The sequence below is a fragment of the Liolophura sinensis genome, chromosome 8 (assembly GCF_032854445.1).
Source record: "Liolophura sinensis isolate JHLJ2023 chromosome 8, CUHK_Ljap_v2, whole genome shotgun sequence".
NCBI classification, from domain to species: Eukaryota; Metazoa; Mollusca; class Polyplacophora; order Chitonida; family Chitonidae; genus Liolophura; species Liolophura sinensis.
The window spans coordinates 36,794,487-36,819,104 of NC_088302.1; the positions used below are offsets into that span (position 1 = coordinate 36,794,487).

Sequence of the window (24,618 nt, forward strand, 5' to 3'; positions counted from 1 at the left end):
TGCAAGGTGTTTATTCAAGCATATTCTGAAGGCATTATTCTTTGTTGAGTGATAAAACTGTACTTTTCGAGAAGCCCTGAAATTGGCCAATCCAACTTTGTGTCGTTTTACTTGTTCCCAAATTAGTCAAATAACAACATGCTGACGTTTCACTGAAAGTTGCACTTTCATATGTGAAAAGGTCGAGGAATAAGCGTTGTACAAATTTATGTTTCAGTCAACCTATAAGTAATTTCACAGCCAAAAGTTGCCTATGCAACGTAAATCTGCTTAAGTTTTGAGATAACAATCTTACTAATTTGCGAGGTTGGTAATGTTGCACATATACTTGTATAAAAGTTACAAAAAGTTATAAATGAGGTGGCCAATCAATGTGTTGGATGAATTATAACTACTACCATGATTAGTTGCATAAATGTTGAGTATACAGGGTAACCAAGCATTGAGCGGAGTGAAGTTGTATTCTTATCTACATTGATTTATTTAATTTATTTGATTGCTTTCTTATGCCGTACTCAAGAGCATTTCACTTATACGACGGCGACCAGCATTATAGTGGGAGGAAACTGAGCAGACCCTGGGGGAAACCTACGACCATCCGCAGGTTGCTGGCAGGTTGAGTAAACATGGTAACTTACATTTGCATAAATCAATTAACCAATCAAAATGCTGAAGTATAGTGAAGAAGCCCTGTCTGTAATGCATTTGTTGTAGTTTTGGCCTTTGTGTTTATTTCTTTGCTTGAATTTGGTATCAACAATTCCCACGGTGTCAATCACAACCAGTATGTATATGGATATATCTGGACTAAAAACTGAAGAATGGTTCCAGTAAACTTTCGTTAAATACACTGTACATCAATGATCTATGGAACAGACAGACATATACACATGTACTTTAATCCTACTCCATCCATTTCACATGAATCTTTAATATGCATCTTGACTTTCGGGTTAAGAGAAAATGTTTGGGACTCTTTAATGCAGAAATGAGACAAATGGTATTGTCAAATCAATTCGTGTATAAATAAAAGGTACCAGTAACATTTTATACAAAACATACAAACATCAGCTGTGATCTGAATCTAATTTTCTATTAGACGTGATGCAAATAAAATACCTCCATGAACATGAAAACAATGTATTGCAGCTCGACTATTGAAATCTGTAAGATTCTGGCCCGCAATGACAGTAATGTCATTTATATGGTCTACATGCATTGCACATATCCTTGTTCAATTTATCTCACATATACACATACACACATATATTAAGTACTAAACAAACAAACTGAATAAAGGCTGGCTGAATAAATAACTTGTGGTATAAACAGTTTGCCTGATTTCACTGATGCATAAATAATAACCATAACACAGCCCTGGTTGAGAATGTGCTATGGTGCTGCCATCTACTGTAAGACAGAGAAAAGGGAGTTAAATGCTGATGGAGTTGGGCACATGATCTGGGTCCAGCCAATGGTAGGGAGGGTTCCTTGTCTTGTTACGATCTTTGATGGTGTGGCCAATCTCTTGTATCCTGGCTCGAAATCTGGAGAAGTGAAAAATATACACCTTAGTTTCGCAAAACTTCTTTCAGTGACATGTAGAAGAAACAGATATGTTAAGTAAAGCTAACTTTACTCTTCCCTAGCAGACACACGTCTTTTTTCCTTGATTCTTCTGTTTTTTGTTAGATTGTGTGTGGTGGTGGTTTGGGAGGGGGGGGGGGGGGAGGTCCTTTGCTTTTTGTTATGCAGAATAGCTAATAAATTTAAATTCTCAGTAAGCAATAATGACCATATCTACAGATGCATATTTTTATCAAAATATATTACACAGCATTTAAAATATGACAGACCTACCCAAATTACCACATCTATTAATGAGCTCACAGTCACATTTTAAAATCACATGTTCAAAACTGTATTAGCTAATACCAGTATTAAGTCATATTACATATTTACAATATTAGCAAACCCCAGCCATCAATACAATTGTACAAAGACCAGAAGAAAAAGCAGCAGATTTACTTCATATTTGATATACTTCATAAATATAATCATTTTTGGGCGAAGTACAAAACTGAAAACTAAGCTTACAATTTAAATCTGGTTTTTAAGTCTTGATGCAGATTTGAACAAACACACCCTGCTCTAAAGAGCAAATGTTGATAATAAGGAAAAATTTTTGTGGCCTTTCCCCCCAGCTAATATTGACACTTACTTCGACACAATATTTCTGGCTTCGGGATCAAAGATGTAATTAACTTCAAAGTCCCCCAGGGATTTGGTTCCTTTACCACTCAGGATCTTAGTGACTACCATGGTGTCTAGTGTGGTGGGCTTGTCAGGGATAGTGTGGATGATGTCTTTCTCCGTTCTCTCTGCCTTTAAACACAAAATGAAAACATTATCTTCAGATTTATTTATTTCTTTTATTTATTTGATTGGTGTTTAAGGCCGTATTCAAGAATGTTTCATTTAAACTAAAGCGGCCAGCATTATGGTAGGAGGAAACTGGGTAGAGCCAGGAAGAGACCATCCACAAGTTAATGGCAGAACTTTCCACATACGACTGGAGGGGAAGCCAACATGAACTGGACTTGAACTCACAGCAACTGCATTGGTGAGAGGCTCCTGGGTCATATGCGTCATGCTGGAATGCTAACCCCCTCGGCCAAGCAGCCATTTTCATTTTACCAACATCGGTGATCAGTTCTTTTTCTATTTAAACTGGCAGAAAGTTTGTGCGGATTTTTCTGTAAGTGAAATAAATTCAGCCATCTGTGACCTACTGAGAGGACATTGTACTTGCCAACATGTGAAATTATCATTCCCCTGGAGTTTACATAGTGATTTTGAAAATTCGTTCCCCTGAATTTACGTTTACGAGACCGACAGGCGATCTGCCGGTTTGATTGCCTCTTATGTCAAAGCCAGCAGCAGTGTAGAGTAAAGGAAAACTTCTGATTTTGACTGTCCACTCTTTTGCATGTGAAATAAGGAGAATTCTTTCCCAGCTTACTCTACGATTAAGCAGATGTTATTCAAACTTTTGTCGGAGATTAGGACTGAACATCAATGGCAATAAAAGGTGAGCATTTTGTGAACCAGAACTCGAGATTGTGAAGTATTACCTTGTCCTTGGGAGGAATTCCCCTGAGCAGGCCTGGGTAGTTGGGGGGGAAGGCGTACTCATCATACTGAGGGAAGTTAGCAGCTGCGTGTCCCACACTACAGGTAGTGATGATACAGGTGAGTACTATGATCAGCTCCTCATTACAGGTGAAGCGACCATTACCAGGTACACCCTGTGACACAGAAACGAAAATTCAAAATAAAATAATTTAAAATAATAAATCATACAACACTAAGAAGTACACCATGTAATACACAATCCATGCATGGCGTTCTACAATAACTAACGGAAAGAACACTCTACAAACACCCATACTGCAACTCACTAGAAAACACCCTACAACACACAATACAACTGTATAACATGCCTTTATATAAACCCCAGTAGTAAAGAACTCATCAAAATTCTTCCTGACGATAACAAAGCTATCCCAAATAGGGCCTGCAGTCCATGGTTTCTTGTCAGTGTATCTGTGCCCGTAAAAGTATGGTAGTACACAAGCACTGCACCACTGAACCCTTTCTGACATACCCCACACCACACAATTAAATGCCCTCCAATACAAATACTTTGGCTATAGCCTAATAAATTAGATGTTCGATACCAACCTCTGTGGCATTATATATTGACATACCTGGCCGAGGGCATGGCACTTTTGTTAGACAAATCAGCCATTTTCAGACCTCAAACCAGGGAGAAGTGAACAGGCAGAAATGCTTATTTTCTTTAAGGCGATGGGGACATTTTGCCATACTGATGGCGGCTGATAATCATCTGCTGCCCACAACTGGCAGAAAATCCACATCTGGGGAAACAGTTCACCCCAGTCTCATAAGTTTCTATAAGGCAAACATGGCCGTCTGCTCAGAAACTGGGGCCACTTGCATAAACCTTCGTAAATCAATTTTTTGCAAGTTTTCTCGTGACTGACGTTACTCTTCACGCTATAAGCTATAACCAAAAGCACCTCCCCCCCCCCCCCCCAACAATGTACAAAACAACAACACTGAAGTAACACACATATGAGTGTATCACAATATACAAATCACAACCTATAATTGAAAAGTTTACCTTCAGCCCCACTCCACCCTGGTCTCTGGGGCGCACCATTTCCTCTGCCCAGCCCTGGATCTCCCAATCACCTGTCAGCAGCTCTGGGGAGGCTGAAATAATAAGTAGCATAGGCTTAGTACACCTCCACTGACGACTGATAATGATAGATTAGCTGTCCACCTGTCTTAAAGCATCCTCTAGAAAATATACCGTCTTCATACACCTGCATGTACTAGTTTGTACGTCTTCGGTAATCCTTCTTATTATTCGGTGAGCATTATAAACAAAGAAATAAATAATTAAATGAAAAGACAGCACTAGACCATATGTATACATGCATTGATAAAGTATCCCGAAGGAAGTTTAAAAAGCTAATCTTTCTATTTTTATGATGTTCCACAATCCCATCATGCCAGACATTACAGTTCACTGTAAGCAGGATCAAGAACATCGGGACAATAAAAAGCGCCGCCATGTTCTTAGTTTTAACCAGTCAGACTCGAGTCTTTACTATAAGCCAAGGAGGCAGCTCTTTCTGCTAAATCACACCCTGTTTTGCCCTTTAATTAATGTGTGCATGTGGTATGAATGATGCAGCACTGTGTTTACGGTCACCCTAACATGGCAAATCCTATCCTAAAAATTCCTGATTAAAAGTCAATTTACCAGGCACATCAAAAAAACAATCTCATTTGACGTTCAGGTCCATTTCCACCCATTTTCCTAAATAACTCAAGTCATATTATTTGTTGTCTCTTTTCTTTTAAAGAAATCTTAACCAGGAAACAAGAGTATGATCAAAATGTCACACCTATGTATAGACAGATGACTCCAGGATTATCACTCGCTACTTCAACCATGTACAAAGGGCCGCTACATATAAAGTTAGATGCTCTAGAAAGGGGCCCATGCTGGTTTATCGACCAGCAAGTGCCAGTGTGTTAATGCGACATGATATGCATTCATGTAACACTCTGTACATGGCTTCAATTCCGAGTCAAGTGACATCATCACAATATCCATTTGTGTTACCGCATCATATCACAGAGTTTGCAATTATGACATCCAACAGATCAGCCACCATTTACTGCAACGTTCCATAATGTTGTGTGCACTTGTTTCACCTCCAACCACTGCAGTCACAGGTTCAAATCCAGCTCATGCTTATTTGGCTTGAGCTTTAATTATCTCAGGGGGTTTGTCACGTGCCGGGTGCAGTAACTCCAGAGTTTTCCACCCTTAATCCTGACCACCATACCATATAAGTGAAAAATTCCGGGGCAATGAGCACCAAAAAAATAAAATTTGACCAAATACAAGAAACTCACTATAGTACAGGTTGACCATCTCAGTGACATAGCTGTGGATGGCTTCATGGAGCAGCAGGGCATCATCTCTGTAGGGGAAGTAGTGTAAGATGTTCTGATCCAGAAGCTGAGGAGAAACAAATGTTAAACACTAAAATTAACGAAATAAATACATACCCAACTTCATCATTTAATTCGCAGCTGCTCTGATTTGTTTCTTTCTTCTCTGTGTTTATAATTCCTATTTGAGCATTTTGATGGTTATACATGCATTTGACAGCATCTCCTAGTTTACACTGTAGTCTTAAAACAAAACTATTTACATTACTGCCTTACACTGATAAACCAGGCAGAAAGTACCAAAATCAAAATGGCTACACCTGTCTCCTGTTCTCATGTACAGTATTTGTGGAGCTGCAGCAAGTTCATCACCATGGTTCGTGTGCCAGTCACAACTTACCCCTCTCTCCTTCAGGCATTCAGGTATTATTCCATCCACGTTCATTCTCCAAGCATTTAAACTACAATAAATTTACAACATCTTATCAGCATGTGCACACAAAAAATGACATAACCATGTATTATATTAACCATCTTCTAAAATTTACACATCAGTTTCAATTCATGCAAAAAAATTTTTTTTTTGAGTTTTCATCAAAGCAGCTGGCTGAGACCTTGCTGGGTCTAGAACCAATGGCTTCGGAGCCAGGCACCTGATCTCAAACAATTAATGCATGCCAATTGTCTTGACTATTCAAGCGGCAGGCATAAGACAAAGATAGGTCTTAAGGTTTGAATGTAGATACATGTAGATACTTGTATGATCAGAAATCCAAATATACAGACTGCAGTAAACCATAAATCATCAGCTTTTCAACCAACAATCAATAAAATAAACCAGGTAGCCATGAATGACCATAGACCTCCACCCTGAAGTACGCCTTACCCTCTCCTGATGAGTTCAAACATGCCTTTCACCCCTATTGTCATGGTTTTGTCCACCCAGCCTCCTTCTGATATCAACAGGTCTAGGCCCCGTCTGAAAAGAGAAGAAATAGTTAGTAAGTACAAATATCACAATTCATTGCCGCTAATGTTTGTTAATTCAAACATAAAAACAAAATGATCAAATTACAATAAATCATAACTTTTTTAAGTGATTACCTATCCTAACTGGTGATCGTCTCCTCTGTCAGAGAGATCTCCAGAAGACTGAGCATGGACAAACTCCACACAGATCTCTCTCTCACTTGTTTATGAAGTTTGAATAATTCCTCTTCAGAAAAACTTACTTGCTGGCAACAAAAATAGCATTTAAAGGTCTCTACATGCTTCTGAAAGTGCATTTTTATGTAATAAACATTAAATGAAATACAGCACTTAAAAACTGGCTTGAAAAACAGAGGAAGGTAACTTACGAGTTTATTGCGATGAGGTAGAGAAAATGTGGAGCGAGGAGTTTGAAGATTGGATGAGACTGGGACAAGTTCCTGTGGGTGATGACAGAGATACCCTCCATTACCAGGTGAGTGAAACCTGAAAATACAAAATGTAAGTTGAGTGAAACCTGGAGGCACAAAATATCAGGTGAGTTAGCCAGGAAAGAGAAAAGCATAATGATCTTAATGATATGGTAAGTGAAACCTCAAACATAGACCATAAGGTGATGAAATTCAAAAACATAAATCATCAGGTGAGTGAAACCTGGAAACATAAAACTTCAGGTGATTGAAACCTAGAAATATAAAAGTTCAGGTGAGTGAAACCCGGAAACATAAAACTTCAGGTGAATGAAACCTAGAAACATAAAACTTCAGGTGAGTGAAACCCGGAAACATAAAAGTTCAGGTGATTGAAACCTAGAAATATAAAACTTCAGGTGAGTGAAACCCAGAAACATAAAAGTTCAGGTGAATAAAACCTAGAAACATAAAACTTCAGGTGAGTGAAACCCGGAAACATAAAAGTTCAGGTGAATGAAGCCTAGAAACATAAAAAATCAGGTGGGTGAAGCCTGAAAAAAAGGTAACATATCATGTTAGTAAAAACCTGGAAAGAGAAAAACAAAAAGGCAGGAAAAGGACAAACACAACAACATATGCTGTATTTCACATAAAGCCTGGTCTGTAAACTTGGACTTCTTTCAAAAGTAGCAATAAAACGACACTTATTATACAAACACTTTTTTTTAATTAATCAACCTTCACAAAAAGGCCATATGAGGTGGAGGAATCAATCAAAAGCAAGAAAAATGTGTTAAATGAATGAAAAGATAACTTTAGGTGAAATACAGTACTGAAAAGGGCAATCATTAAAACAGAGAGAGAAAGTGAGCTCACAGCTGTCAACTTTTAAAACCTATAAAGAAGACACTTAAAGGAGCATTATAAGGCCAGCTCTACCAAAGCAATGTTTACACCACACTATATTCACTTTCATGTTTTCAATGTTACCAACAATATAGGAGCACAGATGTTAATGGCAACAAACAGCTACCCTGGAATGCAACTTCCAAGATTTTTTCGATTTTGATTAGTGTTTCATGCCATACTCATACCACATAATCGGTATAGAAAACTGGGCAGGCTGCTGGCAGACCCTGACTGAAGAGGAATTCAGCAAGCATGAGCTGGATTTGAACTCAAGCCAATCAAAATGGTGAGAGGTTCCTCAGCCACTATACATTTTCTCAAGAATTGATAAACCCTTTGAAGTCAGACAATCTTTGTGAAATTGCCAAGGAATTAACTTCAAATCCAAGACGCATGACAGAGTTGTGTGAAGCAGGGCTATAACTCACCGAGATGTGTCAATGCCTGATGGTAAGACGCATCAGCGTTGTTGTACCAGACTTTGGCCAGAAGCCAAGTCCATGGATGGTCTGAGGGCAGGAACACCTGTCAAGGGTAAATTACAACATTACAGCCGTTGTCTTCCTACCTCTAATTTTTCATCCTAGAATTACGGTGATGATAAGTTTAATGTTTTGTGCGTAAGATTTGTTTTTGACTCATTTAAAATCCATATCAAACTCTATATACCATCAATGCCTGCTTGGTAATACTGTTGTAGAGTTGTACACAACAAAGTGGCATAGACCACACCAAGTTAAATTGTTTATTTATTTATTTATTTGATTGATGTTTACACATTCTTCAAGAATATTTTACTTATACGATGACAACCAACATTATGGAGGTAACCGGGTAGAGCTTGAAGCAAACCCAAGACCATGGTCTACTATTTTGTCGCGTGAAAGAGTGAAGAGGAAGATAGCAGGAACAGTCCTGAAAATATTTCAATTTTACGACGGCGGCCAACATTATGGTGAGAGGGAAATAGGCAGAGCTCAGGCCAAACCCACGGCCATCTGCATGCCCAATTTAAATTGTTGTTTTACTTGCAGAAGAAATCTTTTTCCAATTTTGAAGGAGTCTAAAAGAACAAAAATAAAATTTGTCTAATTTGTGCAAAATGTGGACTGTTCCTGCAAGTTTTACTGTTGGAGACATATTCACATGAACAGGAAAATCATAAAAAATATGAAGAAAAAAGGTGGACTTTCAGTTTTACTTTAGTTACATTTTGAATTTTCATAATCAGCTCACTCATAAAACACAAAATGAAATTGGGGCCGCCAAAGAGCTTGGCTGTAGGAGACACATGAATGCAAAACTTCAGCTTAATACATAAAGGACTGACATCATTCACATGTTCACAGAGTATCAGGAATGAAACATCTCCCCTGAGACATTGTGTTTATATGCATGTAGAACTTCAGGTCAATACATGCTGTACCTTTTTGAGATGCAGCCCCCAACATTTTGCTTCACTTTGATTCTAATACACAATTCACTATGTCGGGAATTTGGTAATTTACGGTATTTAATATACACACACCGTATCAGTAATGGAATTTCACCCTGGTGTTATTGTGCTCTACATACTGCAAACCTTGATCACAATAGGTGCAATACTTTTGAAGATACCACCCCAACATTTTGTTTAACACTGATTTCTCTGCTGTTGGTTGTGAATGCTCACGGTACAACATAAGTACAAAGTCCTGGCGAGCTAATAGAAGTAGTCTATGATAAACCACTTTTCAGTTATGTAATACACTTACAGGATTATCTGGAGCTTTCTGTTGGAACAACTGGATGGCAATGGGCACTAACTGCTTCTTACTGTTCTCTAGGAAAAGGGCAATGGGAGCACACAGCTGAAATCAGAGAATACAGCACACTGTGAAAGGTTGAACCACAATAAACCACCATGTGAGGGTTGCTATCTCAGAATACATCAGATCTAACTGCCCCATCCTTGTACAGAATTATCATTTAATTACTACAGGTGAAGTCCCGGTTCAGTATTAACCTTCCCAGTGTGTCCAAATGAACACACACTGTACGACATCAGAGGTACACCAATCAGTGTGTTCGTTTCAAAACAAAAATGCAGAAAGGAAATCAACATCCAACTTCCTTTCCTATATGCACTACCAAACCAGAAATTCGACTGGATGAATAGCAGAGAAAACAGAAGATGCTGTCTTGGACCTTGAACTTTGTTCCAAAAAGTACATTACTGGAGGCAAATAAAAGTCATAAAATATTACTTTAGGTTTCTGAAAGTTTTCTGACCAGTAGGACATGTTACATTTCAGATACACCTCTGAACACTAAAACATCATGCCAAAGACACCAAACATCTTGACACCCCAGTCATGGTATCATATTATATGATGTGACCAATACTATAAGAACATGTATACATACCGGTACCCACAATATGACAGTATTATTATAGTGAGCAACAAACCATGGAAGTATCAAGATGCCATCTCCAAAGCACCACAGTGCTGTATGTTTATTTCTGTAACAGGTGCTTTACATTGTACTCAAGATTATTTTACTTACAAGGCCTGCTGGTACTGGTAAAGGAAACCAGGCAGGGCATGGAGGAAACCCATGACCCATCTACAGTTTGCTGCCTGATCTGTAAAGTAACATTATCATTGTAACTATGTGGCGTTGACGTGTGACGTTTTTATTGTAACTATGTGTCTGGTTTATCTGATCAAACAGGGTGCAACACTGTCATTGTAACTATGTGTCTAGTGTATCTCATCATACAGGGTGCAACATTGTCATTGTTACCATGTGGCTGGTGTATCTCATCATACAGGGTGCAACACTGTCATTGTAACTATGTGTCTAGTGTATCTCATCATACAGGGTGCAACATTGTCATTGTTACCATGTGGCTGGTGTATCTCATCATATAGGGTATGACATTGTCATTGTAACTATGTGTCTAGTGTATCTCATCATACAGGGTGCAACATTGTCATTGTTACTATGTGGCTGGTATATCTCATCATACAGGATGTGACATTGTCGTTGTAACTATGTGTCTAGTGTATCTCATCATACAAGGAGCAACGTTGTTATTATAACCATGTACCTAGTGTACCTCATCCTACAGGGAGTAAGGTTGTCATTGTAACCACCTGGCTAGTGTTTCTCATCATACAGGGTGTAACGTTGTCATTGTAACCATGTGGCTGGTGTATCTCATCATACAGGGTGTAACGTTGTCATTGTAACCATGTGGCTAGTGTATCTCATCATGCAGGATGTAACGTTGTCATTGTAACCATGTGGCTAGTGTATCTCATCATACAGGGATTAATGTTGTCATTGTAACCACCTGGCTAGTGCATCTCATCATACAGGATGTAACATTGTCATTGTAACTATGTGGCTAGTGTATCTCATCATACAGGGTGTAATGTTGTCATTGTAACCATGTGGCTGGTGTATCTCATCATACAGGGTGTAATGTTGTCATTGTAACCATGTGGCTAGTGTATCTCATCATACAGGGTGTAATGTTGTCACTGTAAACATGTGGCTAGTGTATCTCATCATACAGGGTGTAATGTTGTCATTGTAACCATGTGGCTAGTGTATCTCATCATACAGGGTGTAACGTTTGTCATTGTAACCATGTGGCTAGTGTATCTCATCATACAGGGTGTAACGTTGTCATTGTAACTATGTGGCTAGTGTATCTCATCATACAGGGTGTAACGTTGTCATTGTAACTATGTGACTCATGTATCTCATCACACAAGTTGTAACATTGACATTGTAACTATGTAGATTATCCAGACAGTTCCTACATCAGACTGGCCATTAATTTTATGGTCTTCTATTTTGTAGTGGGGAGGAAGTGGGGAGGAAGACGGAAGGGGAAGAGTGGAGGACAACAATACCAGAGTCCAGGCTACAGGGTGAAGTGTTTGGTTGAGCCTAATGATTTGTAATAGCTTAGGGTCACTGTGACACTTTTCAGTATATTGCATACACTACATCCAGGGCTACATGAAAATGTTGAGGAATTAGGGTATACGAATGAATAATACTTACAACACTTTCTGGTCTTGCACATGGCAAATCTTTCAAAATTTCCAAGTCCACAATAAATAATCGCTTTGCTTTGATGGCTTCCTGTATGGTCATCCCCTCCAATAACGGCTTCAAAAGTTCATCAGTTACTCCCAATCTGTAAATTTTAATACAACCTTGAAACCATTTACAAGTATGTGTACATGTCATATTTTCTTGGACAATAGGGAATTAAAATAGAATCTAATACAGAGAATTATACAGATAGCCCAACATCTTCCATTTCTAAATGCATCAACCCATTTATATACAGGGTGTCCCAGAAGTCGTGCACCATCCTGATTTTCATTTTTTTTCTTCTGTGTTTCAGATTTAATACTGATTTTCATTTTTTTGCTCTCTCTCTCAGTGGTAATTATGGCTAATAAACTAACAGTACAAGAAAGAGTTGAATTGGTTTTCATGTCTGGAAGAGATGGGGCAACACACCGCTCTGTAGCTCAAGCATTAAACCTCAAGTTGGATGGTGCGCGACTTCTGGGACACCCTGTATATCTATTGATGAACTGAATTCCTGAGAGACATTTGTTCACATCAAGGTTCACTGGGTAGACTGAGTGAATGTTGATTTATGTCATACTCAAGAAGAAAACCAGAACACCAGGGACAGGGATAAACCACCAACATTTGGCTAATTACTAACAAACTTTTCCATGTCATGAATGGGAAGATGATGTAGTTAATTATTTCTTTTAAAATTATCTAGTTAACATAAATTAGAACTAAAGTAGAGCTACAGATTAATTCTACTGAAATGAGAGTCAAGAGCTTGTAGCATTTTAACACTGATTCATTAGACTTCAGACAAAGCATGCATGGAACAACACTAGTATAAAGGTCAACTCAAGTGCCTTTAACTGCTGGTGTATTTATTCAGGGTAAAACCTAGTGCATTTGAACTTATTAGAGGATTTTATACAAGGCACATACTTCCTTTAGTTCAGCTAAAGGCCTTAAGACCACTTGTAATACACACAGGATAACAACCATAGTCCCTTTCACTGAAGACATAACATCACAATATTTTAAACACATCTGTTAGACCTACCCCAAATGACCTAAAATTCTGACCCCAAAAATTCATTTTCAAAGGTGTCATAATACATTCTTTTTGGTTCTGAAACTTACATTTACTCTTGCAGTAGGATATCATCCTTCCTTCAAAAGAAACCTCTAAACAAATTTCTAAAATCAATAGAGCTCTCTGAATCAGGTGAAATGTGCAACTTAGTCATGGACAAAATTTTAGGTCATTTACGGTCATACATTGCACAACAGCATTTCCTAATGTTACTTAAGAATCTATAGTGTGCAACTCAGACAGCTCGACTTGTACTCATGAACAACTGGTCTTACAATTACATGAATTGCAAGTGACTCATTTTCATGGTAACATAAAACCACAATTCTGATGTCCACAGAACCCCGCCATCCATTCCCCTAGTATTTCCAAGAATAACAAATAATGATCACATTGTCATTCTTATTTAGCATGCATGTAGACGTTTAGATAATATAAAAGATATACACAAAGTTTCTGGGAAATCGGTGCATTACTTTAGCAGGATCGAGTTACATGGGCAAAATTTCTGTACATGAAAATCCATTATTGTACTAAATACCTTATTGGGAGTAATTATGAAAATAATGATTTGATTATAATTTAACTTAACAATTGCACATGTTTGGATTAAATCTGAATACATGGAAAAGCAGATCTACTTAAATGGGGAAAACAATTACCCAATTGCCATTAAACTTAAGCATGCACAATTTTAGATGATAGGCAAGATGTATGCTAAGTCAGCACACTAGTCTGGGAGGAGAGACATGAAAAATATTGTGTCTACAGACAGACAGAAGAGATCGAAGTTCCCTTTTTATGTACAGTCGATTTGAAGAAAAAATTCAGTGCAATAATCTACGACGATCTGAAACTGTATAAAGGCTAGTGTGTCTGTCATTTCATCATGGATCGAGAGAACCTGGACTTATCGGCAGGTAAATGTAGACGTAGAAAGAGTTTCTTACTTTTCTGGAATTTCTGTGCATAGTTTGATAAGCCCATGTCCACAACTGGCCACTCTCTGGTGTCCAAAATAGCCGTCATTTGTCCAGCGACGTGCACCCTGCAATACGGTAATTTACATTCAGATAAAACTGTTACTACAATATTGTGGTTTGTTTGTTTGCTTTTGGTCAAACACCTATCACTGTACCAGTACTTGGACAACAAACGATAATTTAAGTGACAGCAATTTTAAAACTCAGAAACAAGGCCAGACTCAGCATGAAACCAATATCACTGTTAAACTTACAAGAAGGAATATACATGCTGTGTATACTTTACTATACCTTATGTGTATGGGTTAAGTTTTGAATGAATAAATCCTTTAACGTTGTACTTAAAAATTTTTCTGTCCTATAAGACAATGAAGAGTCATTAGGTGTATGTATATACACTCTGTCTTCTTGTGACAGACCGAGTCAATGCCACCAAAGTGCTGCTGCCACTGAAGTATTATGTCGAGGACACCAAAATGACACCCCACCCATGGTCAGCCGACTTCGAGGAGTTGAGTATTGAGACACGTACACAGTGTCAGTACCTCCAGGAGTTAATTTCCATAAGAAAATATATATCTTATACCACTTAATTGTTTATAGATAAAACTAGTTTAACCAGGCTTTTATAAGTAATGTATATCTTGCCACAGATATTTTCTTGTAATATTTATTTATTTATCTGATTGGTGTTTTATGCCATACTCAAGAATATTTCACTTATACAATGACAGCCAGCATTATGGTTTGTAGAAACCGGGAACAGCCCGATGGAAACCCACAACCCTCCGCAGGTTGCTGAGAGACCTTCATCCATAAGGCCGGAGAGGACGCCGACATGAATCCTTGTAATAAAGGTAAATAATAGCTTAGAACTCTTTCAACCAAGGCCCATATTTATTAAACATCTTAAGTCTTTTTCAGTTCATTCCTGTTTTGACTTCTTAAGAACTTGCAAATTTAAAGTGAGTAACTTACATTTAAATTACAGATTTAATATATCTTAATATATCTTCCCATTTGTTTACTGAGTGTTTTACAGATAACTTCTATCTTACCATTTGTTTACCAGCTATTTACAGATAACTTCTATCTTACCACATGTTTACCAGGTGTTCACAGATAACTTATATCTTACCAGTTGTTTACCAGGTGTTTACAGGTGGCCTCTATCTTACCATTTGTTTACCAAGTGTTTAGAGATAGCTCCTATCATACCATTTATTTACCAGCTGTTTACAGACAACTTCTATCTTACCAGGTGTTTACCAGGTGTTCACAGATAACTTATATCTTACCAGCTGTTTACCAGGTGTTTACAGGTAACTTTTACCTTACCACTAATTTACACGGTGTCTATAAACGACTTCTGTCTTACCAGTTGTCTGCAGGTACCTTATGTTTTACCACTAATTTACCAGGTGTCTATAAACGACTTCTGTCTTATCAGTTGTCTGCAGGTAGCTTATATTTTACCACTTGTTTACCAGGAGTTTACAAATGACTTCTGTCTTACCAGTTGTGTGCTGGTATCTTAAGTTTTACCACTTATTTACCAGGGGTTTACAGGTACCTTATGTTTTACCATTTATTTATTACCAGGTGTTTACAGGTAACTGATATCTTACCACTGGTTCTATCAGGTGCTCCTTAGTGTAGACATTCTTCAGTGATGACAGACTTTCCCAATCACCCGATGTCAACTGAATTATTTTACTGGCGGCTATCAATGTTGCCTTTGTTTTCAAAATGTTCCACTAATAAAACAAAAAACACAAATGAAAATATATATATAAAAAAAATACATATATATATCAAAACAAACATAAAACGATTTCTAAAAAGGAGACAAAAACGCATTATGACATATACAAACACCACCTGATTAAGATATCATTATGATAACACTGTACACCTGCATGTAAATAAGTTAATCTGTGCATTCCCAATTGATTAATTACATTCACTGACAAAGCTTCTCATTTTTTTTCTATTCTTACACTGTGTGAATTGAAGCAAGCCTTTCAAAGGTCATATCTTCATATATATATGTATACATTGTATGTTATTGGGGAGAAATGTTTCGTCAATGTTTACCAGATATGTAAATGACTTCCACACATGCCACGTGCATGAACAGCGACGGTGACTTTTCTGTTTGTTATTATTTTGACGGCAGAATAAATACTTTCTCACATGTAGGTGAAAAATTTTTAGACCTAGCTTTACATTCCCATTACATGCGACAAATGAAATTGATGCTATCTGATCTCCATATACATGTATGACTACAGTGAGGGTCAGCTCATGTCTGTATACTAACTTCTGCTTCGAGTTTTTATTAGCCACCTATAAAACACACACACTTTTCATGCACAGATGACACGCGACCTACTTTGTCCTAATAATGTTATATGTACCCATTTTTGCTCAGAGCAATGTACAAAGATTTGCATGTAAACATAAGCTCAAAATTCCAACTAAATTAAATTCGATAGACAATACTTTGCAGCTTGGGTGGAGCTCTACCCTTCTCCAGTATGGCAGAAAGCCAGTTTGCAAGTACATGAATGCATTTGAATAGGCCAACATACACATACCTAAAAGTTACATCAAACAGGCCAACAAAGTTTACAATTATAACTGCCAAATGTTTTCTCAGTAATATTTGTCTTTCATCATGTATTCATCATTATTTACTTATTTTATTGAGGAAAAAAAAAACACTTGAAAACTAGAATATTTACGGTAGCCCATGTAAAAGCTTGACTTCAAGTTGGCTATTACACACGAGGGCCATGTGTTTTGCTTCAGGTCATCTTCAGGTGGAGGAAAGCACAAAGGCAGTTTTCAATACCACCCATTCTGTTGGCAGGGGAGGAACAACAAGTGTCAGAAGCAGTGACTGTCACTTGATGCCAGTGATTCACGATGTGGTCAACATAACCCATACCAGACAAGTCTGAATGTCTAAATATCCCACTTCAGGCTCACGTTAATGAACTTTTTTTGTATAGGCATCCTGTTGTGATTGTGTAACAACAGTCATACTTCTACGTCCTCTTGTCTTCACAAGGAAAGTGTCAGGAAAAAAATGAATGCCTTCTTATTAACTGGGTTATTATATCATATTTCACAATTATTGTTGTTTTTTTTTGGGAGTTTTTTTCACATATACAAAGAGAATACATCAAGTTATTAAAGGAATATCGTTTATGTATATGAAATATGGAATAAATTAACATCCTGTAATGATGATACGTATAATGTCGATGTTAAAATAAAAGTAATCAGCCTAATTCACACAATAAGTATTTAAATAAACTTCTGTTGATTTTATATTAGAGTAAATTAGGATCAGGGAAATTAAGCCATCATAGCTACCCCAAATGACCATAAATTTCGTCCATGACTAACTTGCCAATTTTTCCGGATTCTGAGAGTTCTATTGATTTTAGAAAGGTGTTTTGAGGTTTGCTCGGAACATGGGATGACATTCTATTGGAAAATTATACGTTTCAGCACCAAAAATAATATTTTGTGACATTTATTTGCCTCTAAAAATACACTTTTGTAGGCGAAATTTTAGGTCATATAGGGTAATTCATATCATGCTTGCTATTTTCTAGGTAAAGGCTCATACAAAGTAAATAAGTTCACAATCAAGACGCTTAATACTGTGTTTTTGTGGACATGCTGTTGCATTTGAAATTTTCTTTTACTCCAAGTGTTCTTTCAAGAATGGAAACAATATATGAATACCCTTGTGTGATCAGTTCCATTTATTTATTTATTTTAATTGGTGTTTTACGCACCAAGAAGAATAATGAAGAATATTTCACTTATACGACAGCGGCCAGCATTATGGTGGGAGAAAACCGGGCATAGCCCGGGGGAACCCACAACCATCTGCAGGTTGCTAACAGACCTTCCAACGTACAGCGAGAGAGGAAGCCAGCATGAGCTGGACTTGAACTCACAGTGACCGCACTGGTGATAGGCTAAGCAACAGAGCCACAGAGGCCCCTGTGATCAGTTCCATAAGACTCTGTGCAAATGCTTAACCACAAAACATAAGGAATATGACTCCCATTAATATACATTAGGCATGGGGAATAATATCATAAATGGAGGAATGAGAGGAATCAGTAGCTGAACTAATTACACGTAATCTTTCCAAATGATGACTGCAAAATAATATGATAATAATATCAACTTGTTATGAAGTCTGGGGCCATTTCTTAAGTTTGTTAGGTTTTTCATTGCAGGTTGAAGGATCCAGGTATAGTGTACATGTAAAAGCAAAAGTAAGTCTGTTAGAAAACATATAGCATGTTCAAATAATCTGCTATAATCAGCATGAAAAAGAGGAAACCACATATATTTCATTTATAACTTTATTATAAAAAAAATTGCAATTTTGTCATTTTTGGCATTACTATGATAAATCCAAACCCTTTCTAAAAAAAAAAATTAGTACAAAAAAAAAGGCAAAATGCCTTCGAAAACATAGAGGAACAGTCTCAGAGAGCCTGTAGAAGTAACTTTCTCCGATTATACCAACATCTGTTCCTCAGATGTGACGTGTACAACAGGTACGCCACTGAAAAACTCCGGTCTAATGTTACACCTGTAACATTTTGTGACCTTTACCAGGCCCAGAATCACCTTCAGCTCAGAATAGCAACTGACCATACAACACCCATTCCGTGTATTGACATGAGGGTTTGTCACTGTATGTCTTAACTCCCGTCAACATTACTTTCAAATATGTCAAGTGTCTAGCAAGCTAAGAATCTGACCCATTTCCACTAACTGCTGTACTTTATAAGGACATCCTTGTTTTCTGACTGATATAATTTGTTATGATGTTGCCAGAGGCTTGACTTATTTTGACACATGAGACACATGTAGCTGTAAGTCAAAACGTAGGCTTTCAGAGAAAATATAATTTTTTTTACATTCCTTTACATAAAAAAGTACCGGATTCCAAATGTATGTTATATAAATAGAGAAAGTATCATTGTTAACATTGGTTTCATCCCCCACCCGCCTCCCCACTGATGTAATTCGTTACAATATTGCCATATGTATATTACTTCATTGTTAACATTGGTTTCATCCCCCCACCCCCCTGATATAATTCGTTACAATGTTGCCATATGTTTAATACTTCATTCTACACAAGAGACCTGATTGTCAGTCAAAATGTAATGTCTTACAAGAGAAAGTATATAATTCTTAAATATCTTTTCTTTCTCTCATTACTACTGTTCCAACTGGTTACAATGTTGCCGCATAATTAAGACTGCATGAACCGCTGTCAGTCTAAATAATTCTTTAACAGCTTTAACAGGTTCATTATAATTTTTCCCACAATATCACAACATGTGATAATGTTGCCACATGTTTAACTGGGTGAACACAAGAGTCCTGTCAGTCTAAAAGTATGCAATTAGATAAATTAATTCTAACAAACTAATACCATACGTCTTCTAATTTTTGGGACAGATATTAATAGTGTTGAAAGTAGAATATTACATTTCTTTACCAGCCTCTATGTTGGTGTTAGATGGCCTAACCATGTGAGAAAAAAGAAACCCAATATTCCTGCCACAATTACATACATATAATTGGCTAAAATGAGCAGACAAGGTGTCTGAAAAATCAGAAGAATTAGGGTATTTTATAACAGCCTAAGTTTCTTTCCCCAGTTTTACCAAAGTAATGATATCACCCCATTTCAAAACTGGTCACAAGACATAAAATTACCAAATTAATGGTAACCTTTACATCATATAACAAGTTAATATCACAAATTACCAAGACTGCATAAGGTTATATATTAGGTGATATTTTAACACTATTTTTAGAAGTCCAGGCAGGTAGTCCTGCGGGACACCGATGAAATCGTTCAGATTATTATTATTATTTATTCGATTTTGTGTCGGGTATACTCTAGGCCGCATGACCGATTGACTTGAAAGTTTGCAGTATTATTCCCCGATGTCTGAAGTTGTGCACTACGGAGCCCGATTTTTGTATGTCACGTGGTTTGGCGGTCATACTTGATTTTATATGAAATCGTTTAAACATATTCTTCTCAAGAACCACTGAACTAATTGTTTTGAAATTTGAAATGCAAGTAGACCGTTGGAAGTTACAATAATTTTCAGAAAATTTGTGACTTCCCGTGAAGACTTTGGAAGCTTGCCATTGGTTGAAGTTGTGACGTCACAAATAGTTTTGAAATTTCAAATTTTTATAGTGTATATATTTTTGGCATAGCTTTGTGACTCTTTGAGATGTAGTCAAAAACTAAATTTAAATCATGTAATTTTGATGACCTGTAACTGGAGAATTAGGGGAGCTAGAAATGTAAAACTTGCACCAAATTGTAACACCAAACATCCTCTTTCAGTAATATGGGATAAATTATTAGATGAGAACTGGACTGGGTTTATGACATATGGCTTAATGTTTTCTGCTGCACTGCCCATGATTTCCCGAAACGGTTGTACGATGACATACAGCTATGCTTTCTTGTATTTGATGGCGTAGAATGATAACTACAACAACAAACGACGTGAACCTGGGCTGAAACTAGACAATTTATAAGTAGCTGTGTTTATATTGGTCCTATTATTTTCCCTTTGACTGGTGTTGAGTGTTATTTACTGGATTCCACAGATGCAGACTGCAATGCAAGCTGCCTTTTGCAATGGTTAACACGACGAGTCTTTAGTGTAGAAATATGTGTATGTTCGCAAAAATTTCATGCCACCAGTGTTTGTCCAGAACAGGTCTGAGTGCAGAATAAGGAAGTACATGCAGTTCAGACAGATGATGCCTGGGCCAGCCGATGTAATTGTAGCCCTGAAGTACATATAGGCCTATTCTCTACCAGTCACCCTTTGTCTACTTTTGCCGTGGGCTGGATAACAATCTCTACATTCCTTCCTGCTATATGACTTCGAGTCTTATCTATTGCTTAGCAGTCACGAACCACAGCGTCAAATTTCAGTAGTTGTCATAATAACCAAGTTGCTAGTGTTCCTATATCTCAAGTTTTGCCTGTTAAATGTCACTTCAGCAGACGTTTAATTTGCATTAATTTTCATTTTCGCAAATCCATGTTCCTCAAATATAATGCTGATTTTTCCCAAATCCAATAATATAAAGTACTAAAGGATCGAACGAAGTGAACCCCAGCCGAAACTGTTTTACAGTCTTCGTTTATCTACGGTCATCACAAAACACAAAACAAAGTGTCACATTCACAGCTGAACACACAGCTGCTTAGCCTTAATTCCGTCGGAATCTGCCCACCTTCTATGCCACTAAGCAATATCCTGTTCCAATTTACATTACATTTACATGTCACCACCCAAAAGTAATATATATATATATATATATATGTTCCACTACCTAATGGTAATGGGAAAAGGATGGGTCATATACATGTACTCAAAGGCTTCCCTTAACTGGAGGTATGTCAATTAGTCTCTTCCCACAAACTGGTATGTAGTCTAATTCATGAACACTATAAACATCCGTAGCCCTCACTGCTTGTGAGGCCTTGATGACAATATGCGGTCACTGACCCTCGTGTGGCCATTTGCGCAGTCAAATGATCAATGAAGATCACCTATCTTCCACCTATATGGTGTGCATATATACACATCACATGTGGGAAAGTTCATCACTATCTTGCCAAAGGTTGCTGGTTTTCCCCAGGCATTCTGGTTTCCTCCACCTGACTGCCATGGAAAAAGTGAAAAACCCTTGAGTATACAGAACGAAACAACAATCAAATAATTCCTGAAGTACACTGACCACTCAGTGATACATTATGACCACATTCCTGTAGGCCATAACTATCCACTCCCATATCCGAATGTCACATGCAGGAGTTCTCACATGGTAAAACAGCAGCATGAAATAATTCACATGAGCTCATCATGACACTAGTGACACATTAAAAGATTCATGAAAAGTAACATTAAAACTGAGAATATGGTTATATGAAAAAAAAAGGGGGCACGTTTTATATTTCCTAAATACCAGTGTATTTTATGCATGTAATTCCATATGTGGTTGTAAATTTCATTCATAAGATTAACTACCAGTTGTTGTTTCTTCTCACATCTGATTTATTGGAATGCTGTGCTCGTGAATTTTCAACAAGTTCCCTATTCCATCACACATTTGGTCAATCAGTATTATGGCAGAGGGAGACTGAACGGGCACAACTGATTTTCAACAAGTTCCCTATTCCATCACACATTTGGTCAATCAGTATTATGGCAGAGGGAGACTGAATGGGCACAACTGATTTTCAACATGTTCCCTATTACATCACACATTTGGTCAATCAGTATTATGGCAGAGGGAGACTGAATGGGCACAACTGATTTTCAACAAGTTCCCTATTACATCACACATTTGGCTAATCAGTATTATGGCAGAGGGAGACTGAATGGGCACAACTGATTTTGAACAAGTTCCCTATTACATCACACATTTGCTCAATCAGTATTATGGCAGAGGGAGACTGAACGGGCACAACTGATTTTCAACAAGTTCCCTATTACATCACACATTTGGTCAATTGGTATTATGGCAGAGGGAGACTGAACGGGCACAACTGATTTTCAACAAGTTCCCTATTACATCACACATTTGCTCAATCAGTATTATGGCAGAGGGAGACTAAATGGGCACAACTGATTTTCTTGGTTACCTGACAAACCTCCTGATGTACATCTACTAACAACAGAAGCCGGAGTTGAACATTTGACCTCATTCACAAGTAGTCAGAAATGAAATTTACGACCAAATAGGGACCATCTCTTTTCTGCTTTTGTTGACTGATTAGTACAGAACAATGATATGCTTTTCATCATACATGTATGGTGGTGTCTACATTCATACCATTAGCAAGTCTTTTTTTAATTATTTACTTAACTGATGTTGAGAAATGACAGAATTAAGCTTTTTTTTAATGTGATACATACCTTGTAATCCCATGAAAATTTCTCATCATCTGGCATTTGCTTAATCTGCAACAAAAAAAAAAAGGCAGAGAATGATAGTTAATATTCTGATACAGGGACATGTTATCTGTCACAAGTAGATTTTTACACAATTACCGGTATGTTTATTGACATTTTTATGAGAGCACTGTGGCCATACTATACGGGCTCATTCATCCAAATTACCATTCATCACAATCACTGCAGGTGATTGGCTCCTGTCTGAGTAAAGTGGCCTAATTATAACGCTAAAAGCCAGCCTCCACTTGTTTGGCTACAGCTTTACGTCATCAGGTTCATGAGGTACCTGGCAGAGGCTGGTAGTTACCTTTTGGTTTCCTCCACTCATAAACCAGACAGCCTTCTAAGTGAAGAACTCTTATCATGTTATAACGCCAATGAAACACACAAATCAGAACAATATTGTTCAAAAATGTAAAATGAAATCAGCTCACAATAAATATAACACTTTGTCTTTCACAGGGAAGGTTTATTTCTGCATGTACAGTGACAATGAGTTCTTTGTTGGACTATATCCTCGTGAAGACTTCACCACACTTTTATATCGTCTCCACAATAGATTCATAAAAAGCGTTTTAAACCTAGTTATTTCTTCACTACGAAATAAACTGATATAGGCTTTGTACTATACGTAAGGTGACAGAGTTCCTGAAGAGGTTTCAGTTTTAATGCATCTTTGAACAAATACCCCCTCGTCAAATGCCCCCTGAAGCTGACAAAACAGAATGCTGTGTTTCCTCATAAAATATAAAGCATGGTGCATGATGAAAGTTACATTTTTCCAGTAGGATACCATCCTACCTTTCAAATAAACCTGACACCTTTATAATTTGAATAGAACTCTCAGAACCAGGAAAATGAGTCCCCTTATAGCCATGATAGCTACAATCTGAGGTCTCTTGTACACTATACAACATGACCACTAGGCATGTACTGAAAATCTTCAACCTGTTCACCCACTAAAGCATCTTTTTTAGTGGAAGTTACGCATACAATTATTTCGAAAAAAAATACTAAACATGATTTGTTCGTGCCACTTAAGACGCAAGCTTCCTAAAAATGTGTAAATTATTTCTCTACACACCATAGTTCTCTCAGAATGTCTTAAAATACTGGTTTCAACAGAGACTTGCGTTACTTTTATGCATTTAAGTGTTACCACCTGCGGTATATTTAAAGGTATATACAGCAAGGACCCTAGGGCAAGCCACAAACCACAGAGTTGTCAAATATGCATACCCTGATTTAGTAGAAAACTCCTATTTAGTGTTAACCAAAGTATACACATATACCAGTGCAGTAGCACATACATGGGCAATATTGTCAATTCCTCAGGAAATAAATAAGATTTTTCCAGCATACAGAATTAAATTAAATACATTTTTATCTTTATTCTTTTTTTAATGATGAAAGATATATTTCATGCAAATACAGAAACGTTGATGGTTCAGGAGAAATAAAAGTGGATTTTTAAAGTATTAATTTAGGTTGTATTATAAAATGTAGAAGGGAAAATTGGAGAATGAGAT

At 37.3% G+C, this 24,618-nt stretch overlaps 1 protein-coding gene across 1 annotated transcript in view; it reads right to left on the bottom strand.

Annotated features, from left to right (window-relative positions):
- Positions 1–359: 359 nt before the first annotated feature.
- LOC135473749 (polyunsaturated fatty acid 5-lipoxygenase-like) overlaps positions 360–24,618 on the bottom strand; it is a 28,165-nt gene continuing 3,906 nt past the window's right edge. Inside the window, exons 2-15 of the mRNA XM_064753628.1 lie at positions 23,051–23,095; positions 15,662–15,790; positions 14,001–14,098; positions 11,931–12,066; positions 9,623–9,718; positions 8,297–8,393; positions 6,915–7,032; positions 6,443–6,535; positions 5,957–6,017; positions 5,518–5,623; positions 4,208–4,299; positions 3,135–3,308; positions 2,222–2,385; positions 360–1,547 (exon numbers count right to left, since the gene is read on the bottom strand). Of these exons, the coding sequence (XP_064609698.1) occupies positions 1,433–1,547; positions 2,222–2,385; positions 3,135–3,308; positions 4,208–4,299; positions 5,518–5,623; positions 5,957–6,017; positions 6,443–6,535; positions 6,915–7,032; positions 8,297–8,393; positions 9,623–9,718; positions 11,931–12,066; positions 14,001–14,098; positions 15,662–15,790; positions 23,051–23,095 (1,524 nt within the window). The 3' untranslated portion in view covers positions 360–1,432. The remainder of the gene's footprint in view (positions 1,548–2,221; positions 2,386–3,134; positions 3,309–4,207; positions 4,300–5,517; positions 5,624–5,956; positions 6,018–6,442; positions 6,536–6,914; positions 7,033–8,296; positions 8,394–9,622; positions 9,719–11,930; positions 12,067–14,000; positions 14,099–15,661; positions 15,791–23,050; positions 23,096–24,618) is intronic.